The sequence below is a fragment of the Tympanuchus pallidicinctus genome, unplaced genomic scaffold (assembly GCF_026119805.1).
Source record: "Tympanuchus pallidicinctus isolate F22 unplaced genomic scaffold, pur_lepc_1.0 scaffold12, whole genome shotgun sequence".
Taxonomy (NCBI): Eukaryota; Metazoa; Chordata; class Aves; order Galliformes; family Phasianidae; genus Tympanuchus; species Tympanuchus pallidicinctus.
The window spans coordinates 13,202,335-13,220,774 of NW_026294637.1; the positions used below are offsets into that span (position 1 = coordinate 13,202,335).

Genomic DNA, 18,440 nt, shown 5'->3' on the forward strand with positions numbered 1-18,440 from the left:
ATTTCAATTCTGCTTCTACAGATCTTTAGGCAAACAGAATTCCTCTTGTGAGCATTTTGTCAGTTCTCTCTGTGTCTTTGCACATATTATTTTCTTCTTTATGATAATGTATTTACAGTGTTTTTATGCAAGCAACATAGCTCAGGAAGAATCCAGTACCAAGCAGGGCAGCTGAGTAGGGAGTCAGGAGGTCTCTGTTTGGTTGCAGACTTTGCAGCTGATTTTCCTTGGGATGAGTTACTGCATTGGTTTTTCTCATTCAACTCCTCGTCTGTGAAATGGCAATAGTAATTATTTTTTCTGGCTTTTCATTTTATGTGGAAAATCTTCAAGGCCCAGACCAAGTCTGCAGTGTTTGTTGAGGATGGTGGGGCCCTGGTTTTGATTGACTGCTTGCAAATAATCATGTGGTAAATTAATATATTTTTTCTTTTTTGTGTGTGTGCCATGATGTGTATGGAGCACTGACAAAGATGATGCAAAAGAAAACAAGTATTGTTATCCCTGCAGGCTATTGCAGCTGAAATAACTATTTTAATAGAACTTCAAAAATGAGTGCTTACCTTGCAACTCTGAATCTCTCAGTTCTGTAGCATTGGGTTCTTAACATCCAAAACATAGTCAATACATTTGTAAATATATTCCATAAGCAGTGTCCACATCTGCATTTCTACAAAGAGAGGACAAGTTTCTTTCCAGGGCTGAATGTCTTGAGCATCCTTGACCTAAATGAACAACTGAGCCAGATCTACGGATTTGGATTCTACCTGGACTCTGGAAAGTCTGAATAACACATGATGTTTATGTAGCTTGATTTCATATACACAGAAGAGTCTTTCCATCCAGGTTTCTAAAATTAATAGGACTTAGAGGACAAGACTGTAGAAGGGCAGTGTGGGAGGCGTGATGAAGTGCACGATTGGAGCAAGGTGTGAGGCTGCACCAGGTGTGCTGGGGAATGCGGGGCAGTCTAAATTAACTGAGGAACACAATGTGATGAGAAGCTGCTGCCCAGCATGCAGTGGCAAAGCTGGAAAATGCCAGCAGGGACTGTATGCAACAGAAGTGAAACATCCATGCTTTGCTGAACTGGAATCTCTGGAGGGGAATCGTGTGCTCCAAGATGAGTGAAAATGAGGAAAAAGAAGTTTGTTAGTGAGAATAACAAGGAAGAAGAGTTAATTGTCCAGAAACTTTGTATAAATAGACGACAAATTGGAAGAAGCCATTCCATTTCTTTTCCTTTGTCAGGCAGAATCTGGTGGTGGTTCAGCATCCTGCACTGTTCTGCACTGCAGTTCTTAATGCCAAACACACTTTCACAACTAATGCATGAAATCTGCCTTTGGTCTTCTGAGCTTTGTGTACAAAATGCCTAGAGCAGTGACTTTGTTATGGTGACTTAAATTGCTGCCCCCCAAAAAGGAAAGGGAAAAAAAAACCCCACAAAACAGAGCAAAGCTCTATGTATGAGCTCCTGCTTATTTGTCAAAGTTCTAGAAGCACTGTGAAATCTCTCGGCCAGTAATCCTAAAACTGTTACTAACTTTCAGCAGAGTGCCACCTCCCAAGCAGCTTCTGCTGTCCACAGTATGAATTTTGCATGGGAAAGAACAAGGGCCCCAAATGTTTGAAACTGCTTGCTAGAAGGCTGGCTGGTAATTAGTCTTCCCAGAGTGGACATTGTAAAAACAAATCATGAAGCCATTTGTTGCTGTTCTACCTAAGAACACAGTTAAAAGACTCTCTATGCCAAAACCCTGAGAAAAAACTCAGGATGTTCTTTGTGTTTTTAAAATAGAAATGATCCAGCAGCCTTGTATTTCAGCTGAGTGCACCAGCCATTCTGCAGTGTGAGTACAGATCACTTTCAAGGAAGAAAGCAGGTTGAGAAGCAGGATTTGTGGTGGTTTTGTTACCATGTCTTTATGTCTACTAGAGTATGAAATTAACTTAAAACAATTGGTCCAGAGCCTTAACGATAAATTTGCTCCAGATGTGGGAGATGGGAGTGTATTTCTGGGTTGTTTGAAAGGCTTTGGGCAGCTTGCAGTCTGCTGTCATTTTCTGAGAAGAATGATCTGAAATGGCAGCACCAGAGAGGTTCGCAAATGGCAGTTGTGAATGTTCCTTAAAAAAGCTCTTGTAAAAATCCAGTTTACCCATGGCATTTCCTTGGCATTTTTTTCCCATAAGTGTCTGGCAAACGGTGCAAAGGAAAGGCTTCTAGAGAGCCAGGACTGCAGCAAAGATAGAGAAGGGACCTCTGCGGGTTTTGCTGCAGTTTTATTTATGTGAATAGGTGGTTCCATATACGTTGATGTGGTCTCAGACCTGGCTTATTTATCAGTTCCCAAGACCTCTCTAGGAATGGTTTCCTGTGGCACTGTGGAGAGAAGTGGGAGCGATTGTCAGAAATGAGTCTGTTGCTCCAGCTGTTTCATGCTGGACAGGAGTATAGTGCTCTCAGCAACCTTGCTAGACCTGCCTCCTGCCCTGTGCAGGATGTGGCAGTCCCTGAGATAGGCAGTCCTGCTGCAAAGTAGCATCCTAGGGCACTGCTCAGGAACCAGAGGTCCTTAGTTCTGGGGGCGTACATTTCTTTAGAGACTGTATAATTTTCTCCCCAGTTTAGCAGTCAGGTTTTCTTAAAAAGACAGTATGCACATGACACTGGAATATGAGGCTGGAGCAGTTTGGTGAATTTGTGCACTTTTTGGAAAACTTGATTTGCATAAAAACTGTCTGACTAGTCCCACAGCAGTACAGCCTGTGGATAGGGTAGCCCACTATCCAGCCCCATATGAGAGCCACCCTCATGCAGGGAATGGACAGCAGTGAGTTCTGACCATCAGATGCAAGGGGAATGCTTTAGCCGTTGTCCCTAATCTGCTGTTTGTTGTACCAGGGGAAGTTCAGGTTGGATGTCACAAAGAGTTTATTCTCAGAAAGAGCGGTAATGCACTGGGAAAGGCCACCCTGGGAAGTGATAGAGTCACCATCCCTGGAGGATTTCAAGAAAAGGGTTGATGTGGCACGGTGACACGGTTTAGATGAGCTGACAGTTGGACTAGATGATCTTATTTGTCTCTTCCGACTCTAATGATTCTATGAAAGTGGGAAACAGCAGAAACTTCAGAGGAGATCCTGCTCTATGTTCCATCTTTTGGTCCCAGGAGACTCTGAGAAAATCAGCATACTATGAGTTGGAGCCCTTTTGCCAGGGAAGGCAATGCAAACAAATCAGATTTTTGTTCGCAGTGACAGTAAGCTGCACATGAATGCCTTGCTAATGAAGGTGCTATAGGAAATAGGAATTCAGCCACATATACAAAGAATGGGGAAAAACCCAAAATGAAATGAATTATAATTGCACAAGTTACATCAACCTCATCATAAGGAGGAAAGAGTGTGGCCAAGCAAGGTCATTAGAAATGATAAAATTGTGTGTGTTTGTGTGTATGTTCCTGAGTACTTTGACAAAAGCAAGCCGTGGATTGTTGAGAGGCCAGAGCAGCTAAGTTCTTGCTTTCTTACATAGATTAATTGCCAAAGGAAACATTATCCAAACAGTTCCACTTCAAAGGCAAGAGACAACCTTCGGGGAACTTGTGGTACTTTCAATCTGGCCAATAACGAAGTGTAAAATGTAAAATATACATGTTTAGGAAGTAGGACACATGCCGTTCAAGACAGGCCTTTCCCATGCTCTCAAACCAGTGCAGCTTCATTTGATGTGCAAATGCATGATGTGTGATCTGTCCTGGCAATGCGCTGCCTGCCAGCAGCACAAACATTTCACAAGCACCCTTTTGGGTTCCTTCGGCGTGCTGAGTGCACGGCCTCCTTGGCAGTCTCTGCAGCTTGAGCTTTTCTTACCATGGATTGCTGTTGTGGTTGCACAATCCAGGTTTGTTTAGCAGGTCTCATCTAGAGACACCAGGCAAATCAAAACATCTCAAAACTAGTAGGGAATTGCAGGATTAGGTGATAGATACTGGGATTAAATGACAGTACAATGAATTGTTACAGTAATGCTCTGAGGAAGATATCAGTAACACAGAATTCATCAACCTTTAAGCCAGATTGTTGCAGCAGATGTCCCAGCCTTCCTGTGCACTGGAAACTTCTGGGCATTACGTCTGGGGGCAAGGAACCTCCATTGCTTGTTTATACATGCCACCTGGAATTGGGTGCAGTAATGTTCCCTGGAATGCTTGCTGGCACTGCAGGGACAGCCAGAAATAACGTGCATTGTGCACAGTGTGGGGCAGCCTCTCACTGTCTGGTGGAATTATTCTATAAAACTGTGGCAAATAACTGCAAATGCTCACAGCAGAGAAGCAGCTCATGAGTGCAGTCCTTTTCAGAAGTGCTTTGCATGGTTTTAACTTTGTTGATAACAGAAAAAAATAATCGTGGTTTTCACAGTGCAACTGGGCTGTGTAGCACCTGTGTGGGAGGTTGGTTTCTACTGTGGGTTGTGGATTTAAAGTCAGCTATGTGAACTGTTTAAGAATTAACCATTCTTACAAGTCAGGGACATGCTGGTGTCTAGTAAACTGAGGGGATTTGGGACGCTAGCCCCATTGTACCAGGAGGTGAGTGGTCTTTGTGCCTCTGTTCCTGGATGATATGTTCTCTGGGACAGATTCTCAGTCCTATGTGTGTGCATAGCCTACAGCTTGCTGGAGGTAACCATGCACTGGTGCTAAGACTGCCCCAGCATCGCAGCTCTGGCTGTGCTCTTCACTGCTAAAATGGCTGAATGGGGACTGAAGCCAGATGTAATAATCTGTAGCTCATGTTAACCTTGAATTCCAGTGTGTCAATTCTGGTCCTCTGAGAAAAATTAGGCAATACATATTAAAACCAGCATCTCAGCGCTGTATGTTGTGCTGTTTGGAAGAAGAAAGTGGGACCCCGTCACCTTGTAGTAGCAGATCCTAGTTGGACTTCAGTCCTATGGTATTATGTCACTATTGTCACATCAGCCAAATCCCTTCTTCCAAATGGCCCAACTTGAAAATTACTGAAGTCTTCCACTTTGCTTCAGAAGGCTCCGAGTTTTCTGGTAGAGCAACACATAGTTCCCTAATATGTGTGTGCTGTCAGTGGATACAGAAGATACAGTGAAGACAGAGAAGGAATGTGTTTAATGGGGATGAGGAAGAAAGATGCATTTTATGCAGCTGTAGTGTATTGTGCTCAGGGAAGTCTGTTGAATTGACTGGGAATGCTGATGGCACTGCAGAGCCACAGAGGCTTTTCCTGCTTCCTGGTGGAGACGGCTCCAGTTGTACCGCACTGTGAATATCAGTCATTGTGGTATAAAGATGTTAAGAGAAAAATTGCTTCCTGTGTTGATAGACTTAGCGTGCAGTAAATGGAGGTGTGTGGATGCAAACGTACAGTGGTTGTAAGTGTAGCTCTCCAGAGCTCTCGCTGTGATCATGCAGAGAGAGAAATTGGTGCTCTGAATTCAGTGTTATTCTGGGTTTTGTTTTTTTTCAGGGCAGAACAGAGGAACAAGAGAGCATTTTAACACAGTGCCTCCATATGTGCAGGGCGAGCTGTTCTACACTGGCCCCTATGGGGAGGGGGAGGGCAGTTCTTTGTAAATGGGCACGCAGAGGTGTCAGTGCTATTCAGGTAGTATCGCATCCATTGCTTTGTCTGAAGACCACAGAACTGCAATTGCTGCCCCTCTTCACATCCTTTTTCCTGGAAGCAATTCACCAACTCTCACTTTGCTATACCTGTGTACACATTTATTGATGCATTCATTCTCACCGGCTGGGGGCCAACAAGATGTTAATTTACTATGGATTGAAGTCTGCTTACTTTATTAGATGACAGTACTCCACGCTTTCAGTAGTTCCAGGACAACCTTCCCTCCTTCCGTTTTCTTTAAGAAAAGCGTTCCATTGCTTGTGCCTTGGGACTGGGTGGGCTGGTGGAACAGGTTGCAGGTAGGTCAGAGGGATTGAGGAGAAGGAATATACAAAGTGCTGGTTGTCGGCACACAGACCTGCAGCAATGCTGCACGTGGCACTGGGTGAAACAAGTAGAAATGAAACTGTTTGATGTGTTCCTGATACTGCGTACTGTCCTTTTTGAGAATGCAGTTTCACGCCTATTCGTTACCTTTCACCCAATCTGTTTTAGTGAAGTGACTTATCTACAGCAGTTGCCTGCAGAATGTGGGTTAAACCAACAGTGTTATCCTGTGCCAGGTACAGCCAGTGCCATGCCGTGAAGCAGCCCGGCACTGCTAACGGAGTAGTTACTGTATCTGAGTTGGCACTACTTCACATGAGCAATGAAAGTAACCCTGCATTTAAGAGACTGCTGGGGGGCAGCGGTGTACTACCTGGCCCTGGGAATTTCACTGATGTCAAGTTAACATTCAGTCTGTCCTGTCCCTCTGTTTTAGCCTTTTGAAATTAAAAACAAGTAAAGCACCAATCCAAAAAAAGACCTGGGTGTTAATCTAGTCATCTCTGTGACTCACTGTACTGGAGAAAAGACACTTGTAATTGTTTTAAACATTATCCAAAACTCAAGCTGTGTTGCAGCCGTTTGCAAGGGTGCCCCACTGGCTCTGATGATTTCAGACTTTCCCCAATGGCTAAACTTTGTGACCATAACAGTGAGGATGAACTCTGGCCATGGCCTAGATCTGCAATTCACAAATGTTTTTCATACAGCTGCAATAATATTCTAGAAAATGTAATTGGCCTTTTACTTCATTCACTTCTGCAAATGAAAATAAAGCTACTGTGAGAGCAGATCTTTTGCTAAGCAAATATTTTTTTAAATATTTTTATAGCTCTGTCAACAATAAAGGAGTCTCACAGTCTAAAGTCTTTCTCTAAACCTTTTTAATGGAAAAAACTTCATAGAAAATATCCTTTTACTTTTTTAATAACATATAACTATATACATGATTAAAAACTGTAACAAAAAGCTGCAGGGACTGGAAAAATGTTTTGTTGGATCCATGCAGATGGTACATTTAAAAAAGGAATTCACAAATCCGTGTACATCAAATGGAGCTGCAGTTACAAGGTTGGAAAAAAACATGGCAACTCTGTGTTATTTACCTGAATGTACAGGGAGTAAAGCACAGACGTACAAATCACACAAAAAGAATACAAAAGAGTACACAGTGTAAATGCTGTTACCACAGGAGATCTCTTTTTAAAGTAAATAGGACAAATGAAATAAAATCTCCTTTGCCACATTTTATATTGCAGTTTAAAGATAACTAATTTCTTACTTGCTGTACTCTTAACTCTGACATACGCTACAGTACAAGTACATGACATTTGCATTTAACAACTCAGGAATATTTTGATTCATTTTCATGTCCGTGGATGTACTGTCCTTTCTGAATAATATCATGTATATATTGCTTTAAAAATACATACACAGACTGACATGAGTTAGAAATACAAAATACTGAGGGCTACAACACTACAAAGTGCTGGATACTCTTGTCCTGCTCCAGCAGTATATTTAAGGACACACACAGCTTCAAATCTAAGAGGAACTGTTCAGGGAATAAAGAAAAGTAATGTGCAGAAGTGACGACTTGCTGAGTCAGGCTGGAGTTTTCAACATGCCGTAGTACAGACTGCAGCTAGGAAAACTCTTACACCTGAGGCCATCATTTTGTCCTTAAACCCCACAGAACGTATCTACAGATTATTTACTGCACTTTTAAAATACATTGTCTTAATTCTAAGTTAAAACATAAAGCAAAACCATTAAAAAAGGTTGGGGAGTTCTGCAGCTGGAAGGAAGGAGACAATGTTCAGTTTGTTAATTGCAAGTTGGAAGAGATTCTATAGGCAGCAGAAAATAGTGTGGCAGGCCTTAAGCATCTCACCGTTAAAAGAACTTGTTCATATTTTTATCTTGGGCTGAACAAAAGCCAAACGTCTTTGAAAAGTACAATACCAGCCAGTGAGCTCACCTAAGGCTCATAAGTATGGTACAGATGGCAAGCTGTGATTCCATAAGATAATAAAAATAAACTGACTTCTTTGCTGGGTTCATCCTGTGGCAATGAATTCTGGATGATTCTCAGTGTAATCACAAGCACTTCACTAGCAGACAAACAAATGGAGACTGTGTGTGCAAAATACTAGCTTAGAAAAGAAGGGAAAAAAAGCTGAAAACAACAGTGACAACAACAACACCACAAGTAGGCAGGCAGTGAAAGCTGAAATGCTCTGTGCAGCCCTGGGATCTGTTCTTGTACTCCTCAGCACTCTCTCACCCAGTCTGGCCATGCTCTTTTGTCAAGCAGGTAAAACCTTTTGAGTCCCTGTAGGTGAGGGAGGTACTTGCAGCAAGTCATAAAATAATTATTAAAATAAAGTTTGAAAACCAAAACATTAACATTTAACCCATTAGCATGGGTTAAATCTCACTGGTAAGTGTATTCTGTTGTCCATATAACATGTAGTTCCCTCCCCAGTTTAAGTTCTTTATGTGAACATGCTCACTGGAAAGTTGCCTATCTAGAATTTTTTGTCTGGTTACAATTCAGTCTTTTGTTTCTTAAGAACATCCATGACACTGGATTACTATTCACTCCCAGCATTTTGGGCAAATCTGGTTTGTAAAGCCCTGTATGAAATAAGAATGTTAGAAGGCGGGTCTATTGGAGAAGGCAACTTGAAAGCAGTGACTTATTTTATTTGAAGAAGAGACAAATGTGTGTGTGCATGCATTTGCGTTCAGCGGTTTTATAGCTAGAACTGTTACTGATGCCCAACAGCAACTTCATCTTGTTAAGATTTGTTTTATAAAGATGTAATGATTCTCAAGAGAGTTTTATGAAAACATGCAGAGTTGGTTTGCATTAATTACGCAATTATGTGCCCAGTACATATGCTGCAACTTATTTTCTTAAATACATATTGTGTAACACTTTTTATTCCTGAGTGCTGGTCTCCATAAAGAATAGAGAGGGTGGCATCATGTGCTCTTCTGCACTTGCATCATTTTAGGAATTCTTCTGAGGGATCTTTATTGTCACTGTTTTAACTTCAGAATATTCTCTCAATCCGCTTTCACCCCTAAAAAACAAATTGCAGCATCAACTTAGACCTGGAATTAATTCCTTATTGAGCAGAACCTTATTAAGTGCTTTCTCACTGAGGATATGCCCTACATTTCTGGCATAGGTTTCTGTTGTACACTGATTTTGTACAGGTTTCTTTTCATGGCACCTTTTCAGAAAACCCGAGCATGAAGTTAAGTATTAGGTCAAAAGTACAACTGATAGCTCCAGCATTTGTAAGGAGATAGAGAATGACATTAAACCTAGGAATATTCATTGTCCCTTGATGGAACTGTTGGGAGTGAATTGATGTCCTCCATCCTTTCCAGATCCCGAAGGTGTTCAACCACAAAGACTTTCACGACTGGCCAGTAAAATTACTGCTTATAATTGTACCCAAGAAAGAAAAGATCGAAACTGGTCCTTATGGAAAATGAACTGCTCACAACTGTTGATAAAGGTAACTGTGACTCCTAAACCTGTTTTTTTTTCCCAACGCAATGTCAGCAGCAGAAATTTGCACTTTGTGAAAGAGCATTCAACCTGCTCAGATTTCCACTAGTTAACTAGAAAACCTGTTTTTGCCTCAGCGCAGCATCTTACATACCATGCTACATACTGTCAGAAAGAAGCTAGCCGCCTTCTAGGTCCCAGCCATCTGACACATGGCTCTGTGGGATACGTGTTCTGCTTTGCATGATGACTAATGAGTGTTTTTCAACACTGTGTTGTAGGATCTTCTTGTAGCCAGCTCCAGCCTGCCTCATCTATTAGACAACTCTGCTGAGGTTTAGAGTGGCACTGGTGTGGCGTCTTGGACATCAGGCCTGCCTCCTCTGAAGTAAGATTTGCATTTTTGCTGCTCATGTATTGAGAGATGGAGAATCTAGTGAAGTGAACAGTTAGAGTTCTAACATGTCTGCTGAATGCTCTGTGCATAAAGCAAACCTCTCCACCTCAAAACATGTACAGACCAAGTCCATGAATGGAGGATGTCTTTTCCATGGACCAATACAAAGATTCTTTCGAACAAGCGCTTATAGTAATTTACTTCTTCTAGTTAGAGGAATTACATTTTACACCATTCATGTAGCGATAAGGAGCTTTAAAGGAGGGGAAATATAATGAAATCCCTCCTTTAGACTTTTCTGAGAGTAAAAAAATGTTTTTAGTAGCCTGAAAGTAAACAGAAATCATTTGCATTTTGTATATGCATGCAAGTTCTCTGCTGCTATGCACATATTCTGGTACACTCTGTGAGAGTGTAAAACAAGTGTAGCACATCTCAAATTTCTGAGTTGATTTTTTCCCCATGTATGATAAAATTCTGTTAATTCAAATGCAGAGACAAAATAAGACCCACATAACACAGGGTTAGCAAAACATCACAGTGGCACAACTAAAATCTGCTGTAGTATTGTATGAGCTTAGCAATGGCACACACACATGCGAACATTTTCTTGCCTGTGTTTTGTTGTTCTTTAATTGCTCAACATTATTAATGCTGTAAAATGTATTGCTTAAAGCAGAGATCTAAGAAACCTTGCCATTTTAACAGAAAGCATGCAGATATAAACTGGGGGGGTGTGAATTAGAAGGTGATAATCTGATCAGAGATGCTGTGAGGGGAGTTGAATAATTAGTGTAATAAGCAGACTCCTTTATGGTCTACCTCTGAGTTTCTCTGCTGTCCCCTGTTGAGAATACTGGAAACTAGTCTCACCTGCAAGACTTAAAGAATAAATTTAGAGAGGGATTTTTTTCAGTCCAAGGGACCCATGCACTGAGAAAGCGTGCATAGTCACCAAAGATTTCCATGGTGCTTACAAGCAGGAGGGACCTCAGATTCATTAATGCTTGCAGTGATAGTATGGGTGAGGCAGAGGGTGGAGCACGGGACTCACAAAATCCAAACACCAAAGCTAGTTGTAGGTTTTCAGAAGAGCTTTCAGAAACCTTGATGTGAGAGAGATTGCCATTAAAACCACTTATTGTTTGTGCTTAGTATTTTCAAAGCCATGGATGGGAATCAAGTGTACAACTACTGTAAATTTTTTTCATGGGGGCTGGGGTTGTGTCTGATTGCCTCCCACCCTCTTCTGAAAAATTCTACAGTTCTAAGATGTGAATATTTTGCTTGCACAGTTAACCTCCCTGAAGTCAGTGGGGTCACTCTTGGGTGTCAGGTTACTCATGCGCGCTTTGGAGCTTAGTAGTTTTAGAATATTTTCACAATGATAAGAGTTAGATGAGCTGACATATTTATGCCAGTGTGAGATCACCTCATAACTCATGAATGTGGAGAATAGTACAAATGTGTTATTCAAAGTACTCCCTAATGAGGGAAAATATTTCAGACTACATAAGAGCTTATTTTATAGATCAAGTTGTATACTTCAACAAATTTAGAGTTTTAAAGAGTTTGACCTTTAGTTTTACTGCTAAGCTTGCCTTCGCCATAAGCTATTTTGAAATCTTAGGTGAGACATATCTGGTGCACATGCCTCCTGCAAAGAAATTAATTGAATCCTTTGTATGCGTAACCAGTCTGGAGCTGATGCAATTAACTTCTTTGTGACTGTAATGAGAACTAGCAACTGGTAAGATTTTGAATTAGGGACATGGGACAGTATTTGAGGGTGGAGCTCCATTTCAAAATATTTGGTGCTTAATTCTAAATGGATAAGAAAGGAAAGAAAGCTTTGTAATGGAAGGCAGTTCTTTTTAGGGGATGTAAACCACATTTGCTTATCCTTCCCTAAGCCTGATTTAACTTAACACTGCTTATAAATGTGAGAAGTTATCTGTCTCTTCAAATTAAATTCCAACACACCTATATTAGTAAAGGAAAAAAATGGCAAGAGAAGAAACAAATGGCAAAACAACCCTGAAACAAGTAGAACTGCACTATGGAAATAGAATCTTTATGGAAAAGTACTGATTAATATGGATAAGGAAAACCTGTTGGAAAACACAGGTTACAGTTGGAACAAATACAGAGAAAGTTCAAGGATCTTTCAGAATAAGAAGAGGCTCCCAGTAACTCGTGTTGCTGTGTCACAATAAATAGATAAATAACTAAAAATCACTTCTAACTGGCAGTGGTTACGAGTCTGTTTTACTATACTCCGATCCTCAGATGGGAATATTTCCTGATCTTAACTTACAAGGAAGGATTTTATTAAGTTGGAGAGCTGAAAACAGTTCAGAAGACAATAGTGTAATACTTACATCTCTCTACCATTGCCAGACATTTTGAAACCTCCAAAAGGACTTTGGGCATTTAAGGCATTGTAGCAATTTATCCTGTAAGAGGAAAAGGCATTCATTTCAATTGCACTGACAGGCATATTTGAACAGCTCTGGAGATATTGAAACCGACAGAGCTAAGGATACTGTACAGCTACTAGTAATAACATACTTGTATCTTGCTGAAAAGAAATGAGGGACTTATCCCACAAAAGCAATGTTCTACTCAAAAGGAGAGAGGGGTTTAGTTTGTGGGGACTGGAGGAGGGCAGGGAAAACATGGCTTTACTTCACACATGAGCTTCACTAACAAACTGCTTATTAATCTGCTGACAAACCTCATGCAAGTTTCAAACTCAAAACTATCAGATTTGAATTCACCCTTTTTCCACCTGATTTTCCTTGCATCTGTACTTCATCTAAGTTTAACAAATTGCAAGCTATTAAGCTTAAGATTAGCACTTCATGCACCTAAAGATGTGAGAGAAATAGGTGTCCTTTTGGTTCTTTACTGGAGAAAATACGTGATACTTTATCCCTTCAGCAGAAGACTCACAGGATTCTTCTCCACAGAAAGGACCATTTCTACTCCTGTTTTGTTCTCAGCAGCTCTGTTCAGCAGGGTAAGGGACAGCCATGCTAACAGAAAGCAAGGTGCTTTCCACTTAACAACATTTGACTGCCATGAGCCAAGAGGCAACATCCCCCAACAGCTGTTCTGTATCTTCTGTAGTGATTCACCACTAGGATGGGCTAGATAAACACTTTTCAGACAAAGGGTGCACAACTGAGGTAACAGGATGATAACGAGTCAGACTTTATCTCCAAGAGCAGGAGTGTGATAACTTCTGCCTTACCAGACTGTCCCAGCCTGCATTGCTGAAGAGACTGTCAGGGCCTTGTTTATATCATTTGTAAAGACAGCAGCTACCAGCCCAAAATCAGAATTGTTGGCTCTCTCTATAACTTCATCCAGGGTTTTAAATCTCAATATTTCTTGAACAGGCCCAAAAATCTGCAAGAAAGATTAATCATTAATTTGTAAAACTGCTCACTCAGCGATATTTTATTCCTGCTCTATTCTGCTTTTAAAATGGTCTGTCCTTTCCTGTTTTACTTTCTACAAAGTTTCACAGAAACATTTGTTACCGATAAAAGCTGTCTGTAAAACTACATGAATTTCCTAAAACAGTCTTCCTAGTGAAACACATCAATTTCTTTCTTTATCTCTTTGAAGTCTGAGACTACAGCAAATGACAACAATTGAGCTGCTTTATCTATACTGATGCTGTCAGTTGTTCTATGCATCAATTCTGAAAAGATTTCATTCTTTGTTGTTGCTGTATAGCAGTAACATTCAGTCTAAAGCTTTTGTCTTAAGTTAAAAAAAAGCAGACAAAATAATGTTTAGAGCATGTTAAAATGATCTTGCCCACGTGTGTGAATACCTCCTCCTTGGCAATCCGCATGTCATCTGTTACATTGGAAAACACTGTAGGTTCAATGAAGAAGCCCTTTCTTCCTAGCCCTTTACCCCCACATTCAAGTTTTGCTCCTTCAGTAATGCCGCTCTGAATCAGTTCCAAGATCTTGTTGTATTGTTTTTTATCAATCTGAAAGAGAGAAGAAGCTGTTTGACTTGTACTTGACAGTCAACCAGAAATCAGTCTTTTGGGCAAGCAACATTCCAGACAGTAGACTCACGTATATTTTCCCTGTTGGCCTGAGATGCCAAAGATCTACAAATAGCTGCTGACTGCACTGTAATGTGGGGCTGTGTTCTTAAGGATGCATCTCTGTATGTATATGGCATCCCATATTCTTCCTAAGGAATCTGGTTTGTAAGCGCAAACAAAGCAAGGCTTTTTTTTTTGTTCCTAAGTAACTTTTGAAAATTTGATGAGCCTATTTTGTTATTGTGGCAGGTATACATACGTCTAATTCTGACCATCTTTTGCTTCTAATTCACATTTCTCTGGTGGTCTACGAGCACAGTTACTGTTGTAGACAGTTCTTGATAATAAGTGCCTGCACAAAGACTTTTGCAGGCTTCTGTCTTATGAATGGTAGCACTGTGTAGTTTGCAAACACGTCTTGGCACCTGAAGACCAGAATCCTGCTGTTAAAACTGGGGGGCAAACTTACTTAAGTTTAGGAAGAGAGTTTTCACTAAACGGCATCTCTGGCCTGGGATTCCAAGTGAATATGCAGTGAATGAACTCTGTCCTGTTAAGAGTTAAATGCTTCCAGGCAGTTTCTGGATTGTAGAGCTGAAGCGCTGTTCCTTTACCTGTGGCCCTTGTTCTGTAGTTGGGTCAAAAGGACTCCCTACTACTCTCCTCTTTGCACGTTCTACACTTCTTCTAACAAACTCCTCATAGATTGATTCTTCCACATAAATCCTTGAGCCTGCAGTGCAGCATTGACCTTGATTGAAGAAGACCCCCTGGTGAGCTTGTTCCACAGCATAGTCCACTACAAAAACAAGATAATGTACACTGCTCTCAAACATCGTAGGCACATCTAATTTTGCACCAATTTCATGTATATTGCATAGTGTCACATCAGAAACAGAAACATCTGATTCTGTGACCTTCTTGGCCTATAAAAGTGACAACATGAGGCTTTAAAATTATAAGTCAATTAAGGAACGATCAACCCATGATTTCTGTTTCACCTTCTTTAGATGTAGAACCAAGGCATCCAGGATTCAAGCAGGAGAGGCAAATCCAGGCATATTTACACATTCATAGAATCATAGAATGGCCTGGGTTGAAAAGGACCTTAATGATCATCTAATTCAATCCCCTTGCCACAGGCAGGGTTGCCAACCACCAGGCTGCCCCACATCCAGCCTGAAATTCAGAGCTAAATTCTCCCACTGGGTATAAGAGCTGACTAGAAAAGAATCTGGGCCATGTGATACTGAATTTATCATTGAAAAGCAATGACTTTCAGCACTGCAATACTTCTGTTATCATCTGTAGCACTTCAGAACACTGTTTAAGGTATAGTCCTTTATGGAGTAAACAAAGCTTGTTTTACTCTCAGTAAATCTCAACAGAGATGTCTTATTCTGCTTTCAGCATAGTCATGAAAAAGAATTATGTTGGGTGTTCCCTGGACTAAATTCAAGTTTTCCCAGGCAGCTCCATGGAAACTGAAAACAATAGTGGGTAGACCTGATTAACTGATACATCTTTCTCATAGCCAAGTCCGGCACAATGACTAATAACCATTCTTCTCTGATTTTTGTGGATTCTGAATTTTTTTTTAAATGTGCACTGAACTTTGAACAGCTTTGCCATGCTTTCTGCTAACTTTTGGCACGCAGCGTTCCTCAAACAGAACAAACAGCTCCTTTGGAATGGTGAGCAAATTGTCTGCTGCTCTTAAATAATCAGAGCTTTGAAGTTTGAATTTCAGGTCAAGTGCTGGTGGTTGTAATTATGGGAAGGACAGAGAGCTTTACTATGATATATTGTGGAACCGACAGTCCCGAGGAAGACTTTGCTCTTCTCTGTGCCCTGTTAATCCCCTGTGGCCTGCAACTTCTTACTAGGTCTTCAACCTTATTTGGCAGATACAGCAGGTCACAGATAAACTACAGCTGTGTGGCAGCTAGGAGCATTTTGTCCCTCCCCAGGGAAAAATAGAGCACAGACCTGCTCCCAGCATACACTATTCTACTAAAAGCATTCAGATGATCCAATCTGAGTAAGTACATTAAGGACAGTTGAGACATGGTGTGAGTTGGAGATGGCTAACTGGGGTAAAGGCTGAAACTTCTGCACCTGGCTCCGGCTGGCAGGAGCCTCTTTGGCCTACCAAGAAGAGTGTGACTGCAGTTTAGCTGCCTCAGCTTGGGAAAACTTCCCCATTTAGGAAAGACTTCCACTACTGAGAGCTGTCAAAGTTTCTCTAGCCTTTCAGATGTTGGTAACTTCTGAAAATCAATGTGGGACTGTAACCAGCTTTGTAATATATGCTATTCAGAACCATTCTATCCACTTTTTCTCCTTAAATGAAAAGGCCAAACCTTAGTCTATTTCTTTGAGTTACAAAGTTAGAAAATGCAGTAAGTGCAGTGTGCCTGCATGACACCTGAAAGGACAGCTCAAAGCAAGGTCATCTTAATGGGGTGACAACTTCAATACCTCATGCTAGTATCTCCTAAATATCAACACTATTAACTATTTCACTGCTGATCATTTCAGCAGAAACTTCCAGTCTGTGTTTTTATCCTGTCCTAAACTGCTGTACCTTGTCAGGTGCCAAAAATCCCAGCTGCAGATCATCTAGTTGCCAAGATCTTCAGCTCCCTGCTGACACTGGCAAGGAAGATATTTCAATACACAATTCTTCAATTGTGAAAACATATAAAATGGAAGTCTCCATCTATAGCTAACAATTAAATCAGCTTAAAAAGGAATCCTGCACTGATTAGCTACTCAAATTAATTCAAAGCCCTCCCTGTGTATATTGGCTTTGAATCTATCACAGACCACCATACTGCAGAGTCTAGAACAACAAATATGTACGAGACCATGACTGCAATTAACACCATATCTACGTTCTTGGTTCTGTTTTTCCACTTTGTTCTCTGCAAATCTCTGGGTACAAATGTTTTCTCTTTATAAAAATATCATAACCCTGGTCGCTTCTATAATATTGAAAAATGCAACTAGTTACAGTTGTATTCATCCATTTTGTCTAAAAGATAAGCCTGAAGATGAAGAAAGAAAAGGAAGCCACAGAAACATTTAAGAAAAACGTGGAAGTGCTGACTTACAATCAGCATCTGCAAAAATGATGTTTGGGCTTTTCCCACCCAGCTCCAGCGTAACTCTCTTCAAGTTACTCCTTCCAGCTGCTTCTTGGATCAGCTTCCCAACCTGAAAGGAAATGGAGACAAGTTTTACAGGCAGTGTAGTCATACAGTTCACTTTAACAGCCAATGCTGGACATCACTGCAACAGAGCCTGAAGTATTCCAGCAAGTTCTTCAGTCTAAACAGATTCTCATCATCAGTGGACAGTGTTACAGTTTTCTTGTTCTAGAATTGGAGAGGGGACAAGGCAAAGCACAAGGTGTTTGTACCTTTCATCCTTTTGTACTTTTGCTAAAATGGCTTAGAGTTTATCTTAGGGTACTTTAGGAGTGTTGAGTTAAATATCTGAAACTGACATAGCTAGAATTATTTCCATCAGAACTACTGCCATGTTCACTAGATTTTACATCTATTGCCAAGAGGATTGCTTTTACAATTTTTAGTTTAAAGCAGAACAAAATAGATCTGATAACAGAGTATGTATTAAGCCTTTACTAAGCATATTACTATTCATCAGTAATAACCGTTATCACACTTTTTTATGCAGTCCACGGGTTAGCTATCCAAAGTGATGATTGCTATTAGAATTTATTTCACTCCTATTACTTGTAAAATGCTAGCCAAACTGTTTGTAGGAGAGTATTTGTTCTCTAAATTCAGTTTTCAGCACCACAAGTTTTAAATAATTTGACAGTGAAATCACGATCAAAATTCTGAGGAAATCATCAGCCTTTTCTGCTGGGTTAGCAGCACACCAAGCAGGGCAAGAAGTTAGAAATGCACCATCCCAGATCTGACCCTCAGCTGCACCACAGATAATCTTGATATGGGTTGAGGAGGTCAAAAGCACCTTCAAATATTTTGGTAGATTGTTGGGTCAGCTGGAGCAGAATGCAGCCCTGTGAGAAAGTGAGCAGCATCAAGTTGCAGATCTCACTAAGGAACACAAGGACTGATAAATGGAGTAGCAGTCTGACAGCTATGTTTGATGCGTTGTGTGTACCCCGTATAGAGGGCAGCGCAGTTGGAAAGGCAGCAGTGCGTCCTGGATTAATCAATCAAAAATAGATAGCGTTCTATAGTCACATTGTAACTGGGCCTATTTTGTAGCTAATGAAACGTCACAGGTATCCCCCAGTAATGCAGGGCATTAAGTGCCTCTTTACTGTTTAGAAGCTTGAGAAGTGATTTCTCCCAACTGCAACATGTTTTAAGGTGTATAATCAAAGAATACTAGGGTGTTACAATCACAAAATAAACAAGAGAGTTAGGCAAAGCAGACTA

At 40.8% G+C, this 18,440-nt stretch overlaps 1 protein-coding gene across 2 annotated transcripts in view; it reads right to left on the reverse strand.

The window, feature by feature from the left end:
• Nucleotides 1-6,866: 6,866 nt before the first annotated feature.
• Nucleotides 6,867-18,440, reverse strand: part of ALDH1A2 (aldehyde dehydrogenase 1 family member A2) — a 92,956-nt gene continuing 81,382 nt past the window's right edge. For both annotated transcript variants that reach the window (XM_052672412.1, XM_052672410.1), the window contains 6 exons: nt 17,118-17,220; nt 14,616-14,800; nt 13,774-13,938; nt 13,183-13,340; nt 12,308-12,382; nt 6,867-9,092 (listed from right to left, as the gene is read on the reverse strand). In XM_052672412.1, the coding sequence (XP_052528372.1) occupies nt 9,020-9,092; nt 12,308-12,382; nt 13,183-13,340; nt 13,774-13,938; nt 14,616-14,800; nt 17,118-17,220 (759 nt within the window). In that variant the 3' untranslated portion in view covers nt 6,867-9,019. The remainder of the gene's footprint in view (nt 9,093-12,307; nt 12,383-13,182; nt 13,341-13,773; nt 13,939-14,615; nt 14,801-17,117; nt 17,221-18,440) is intronic.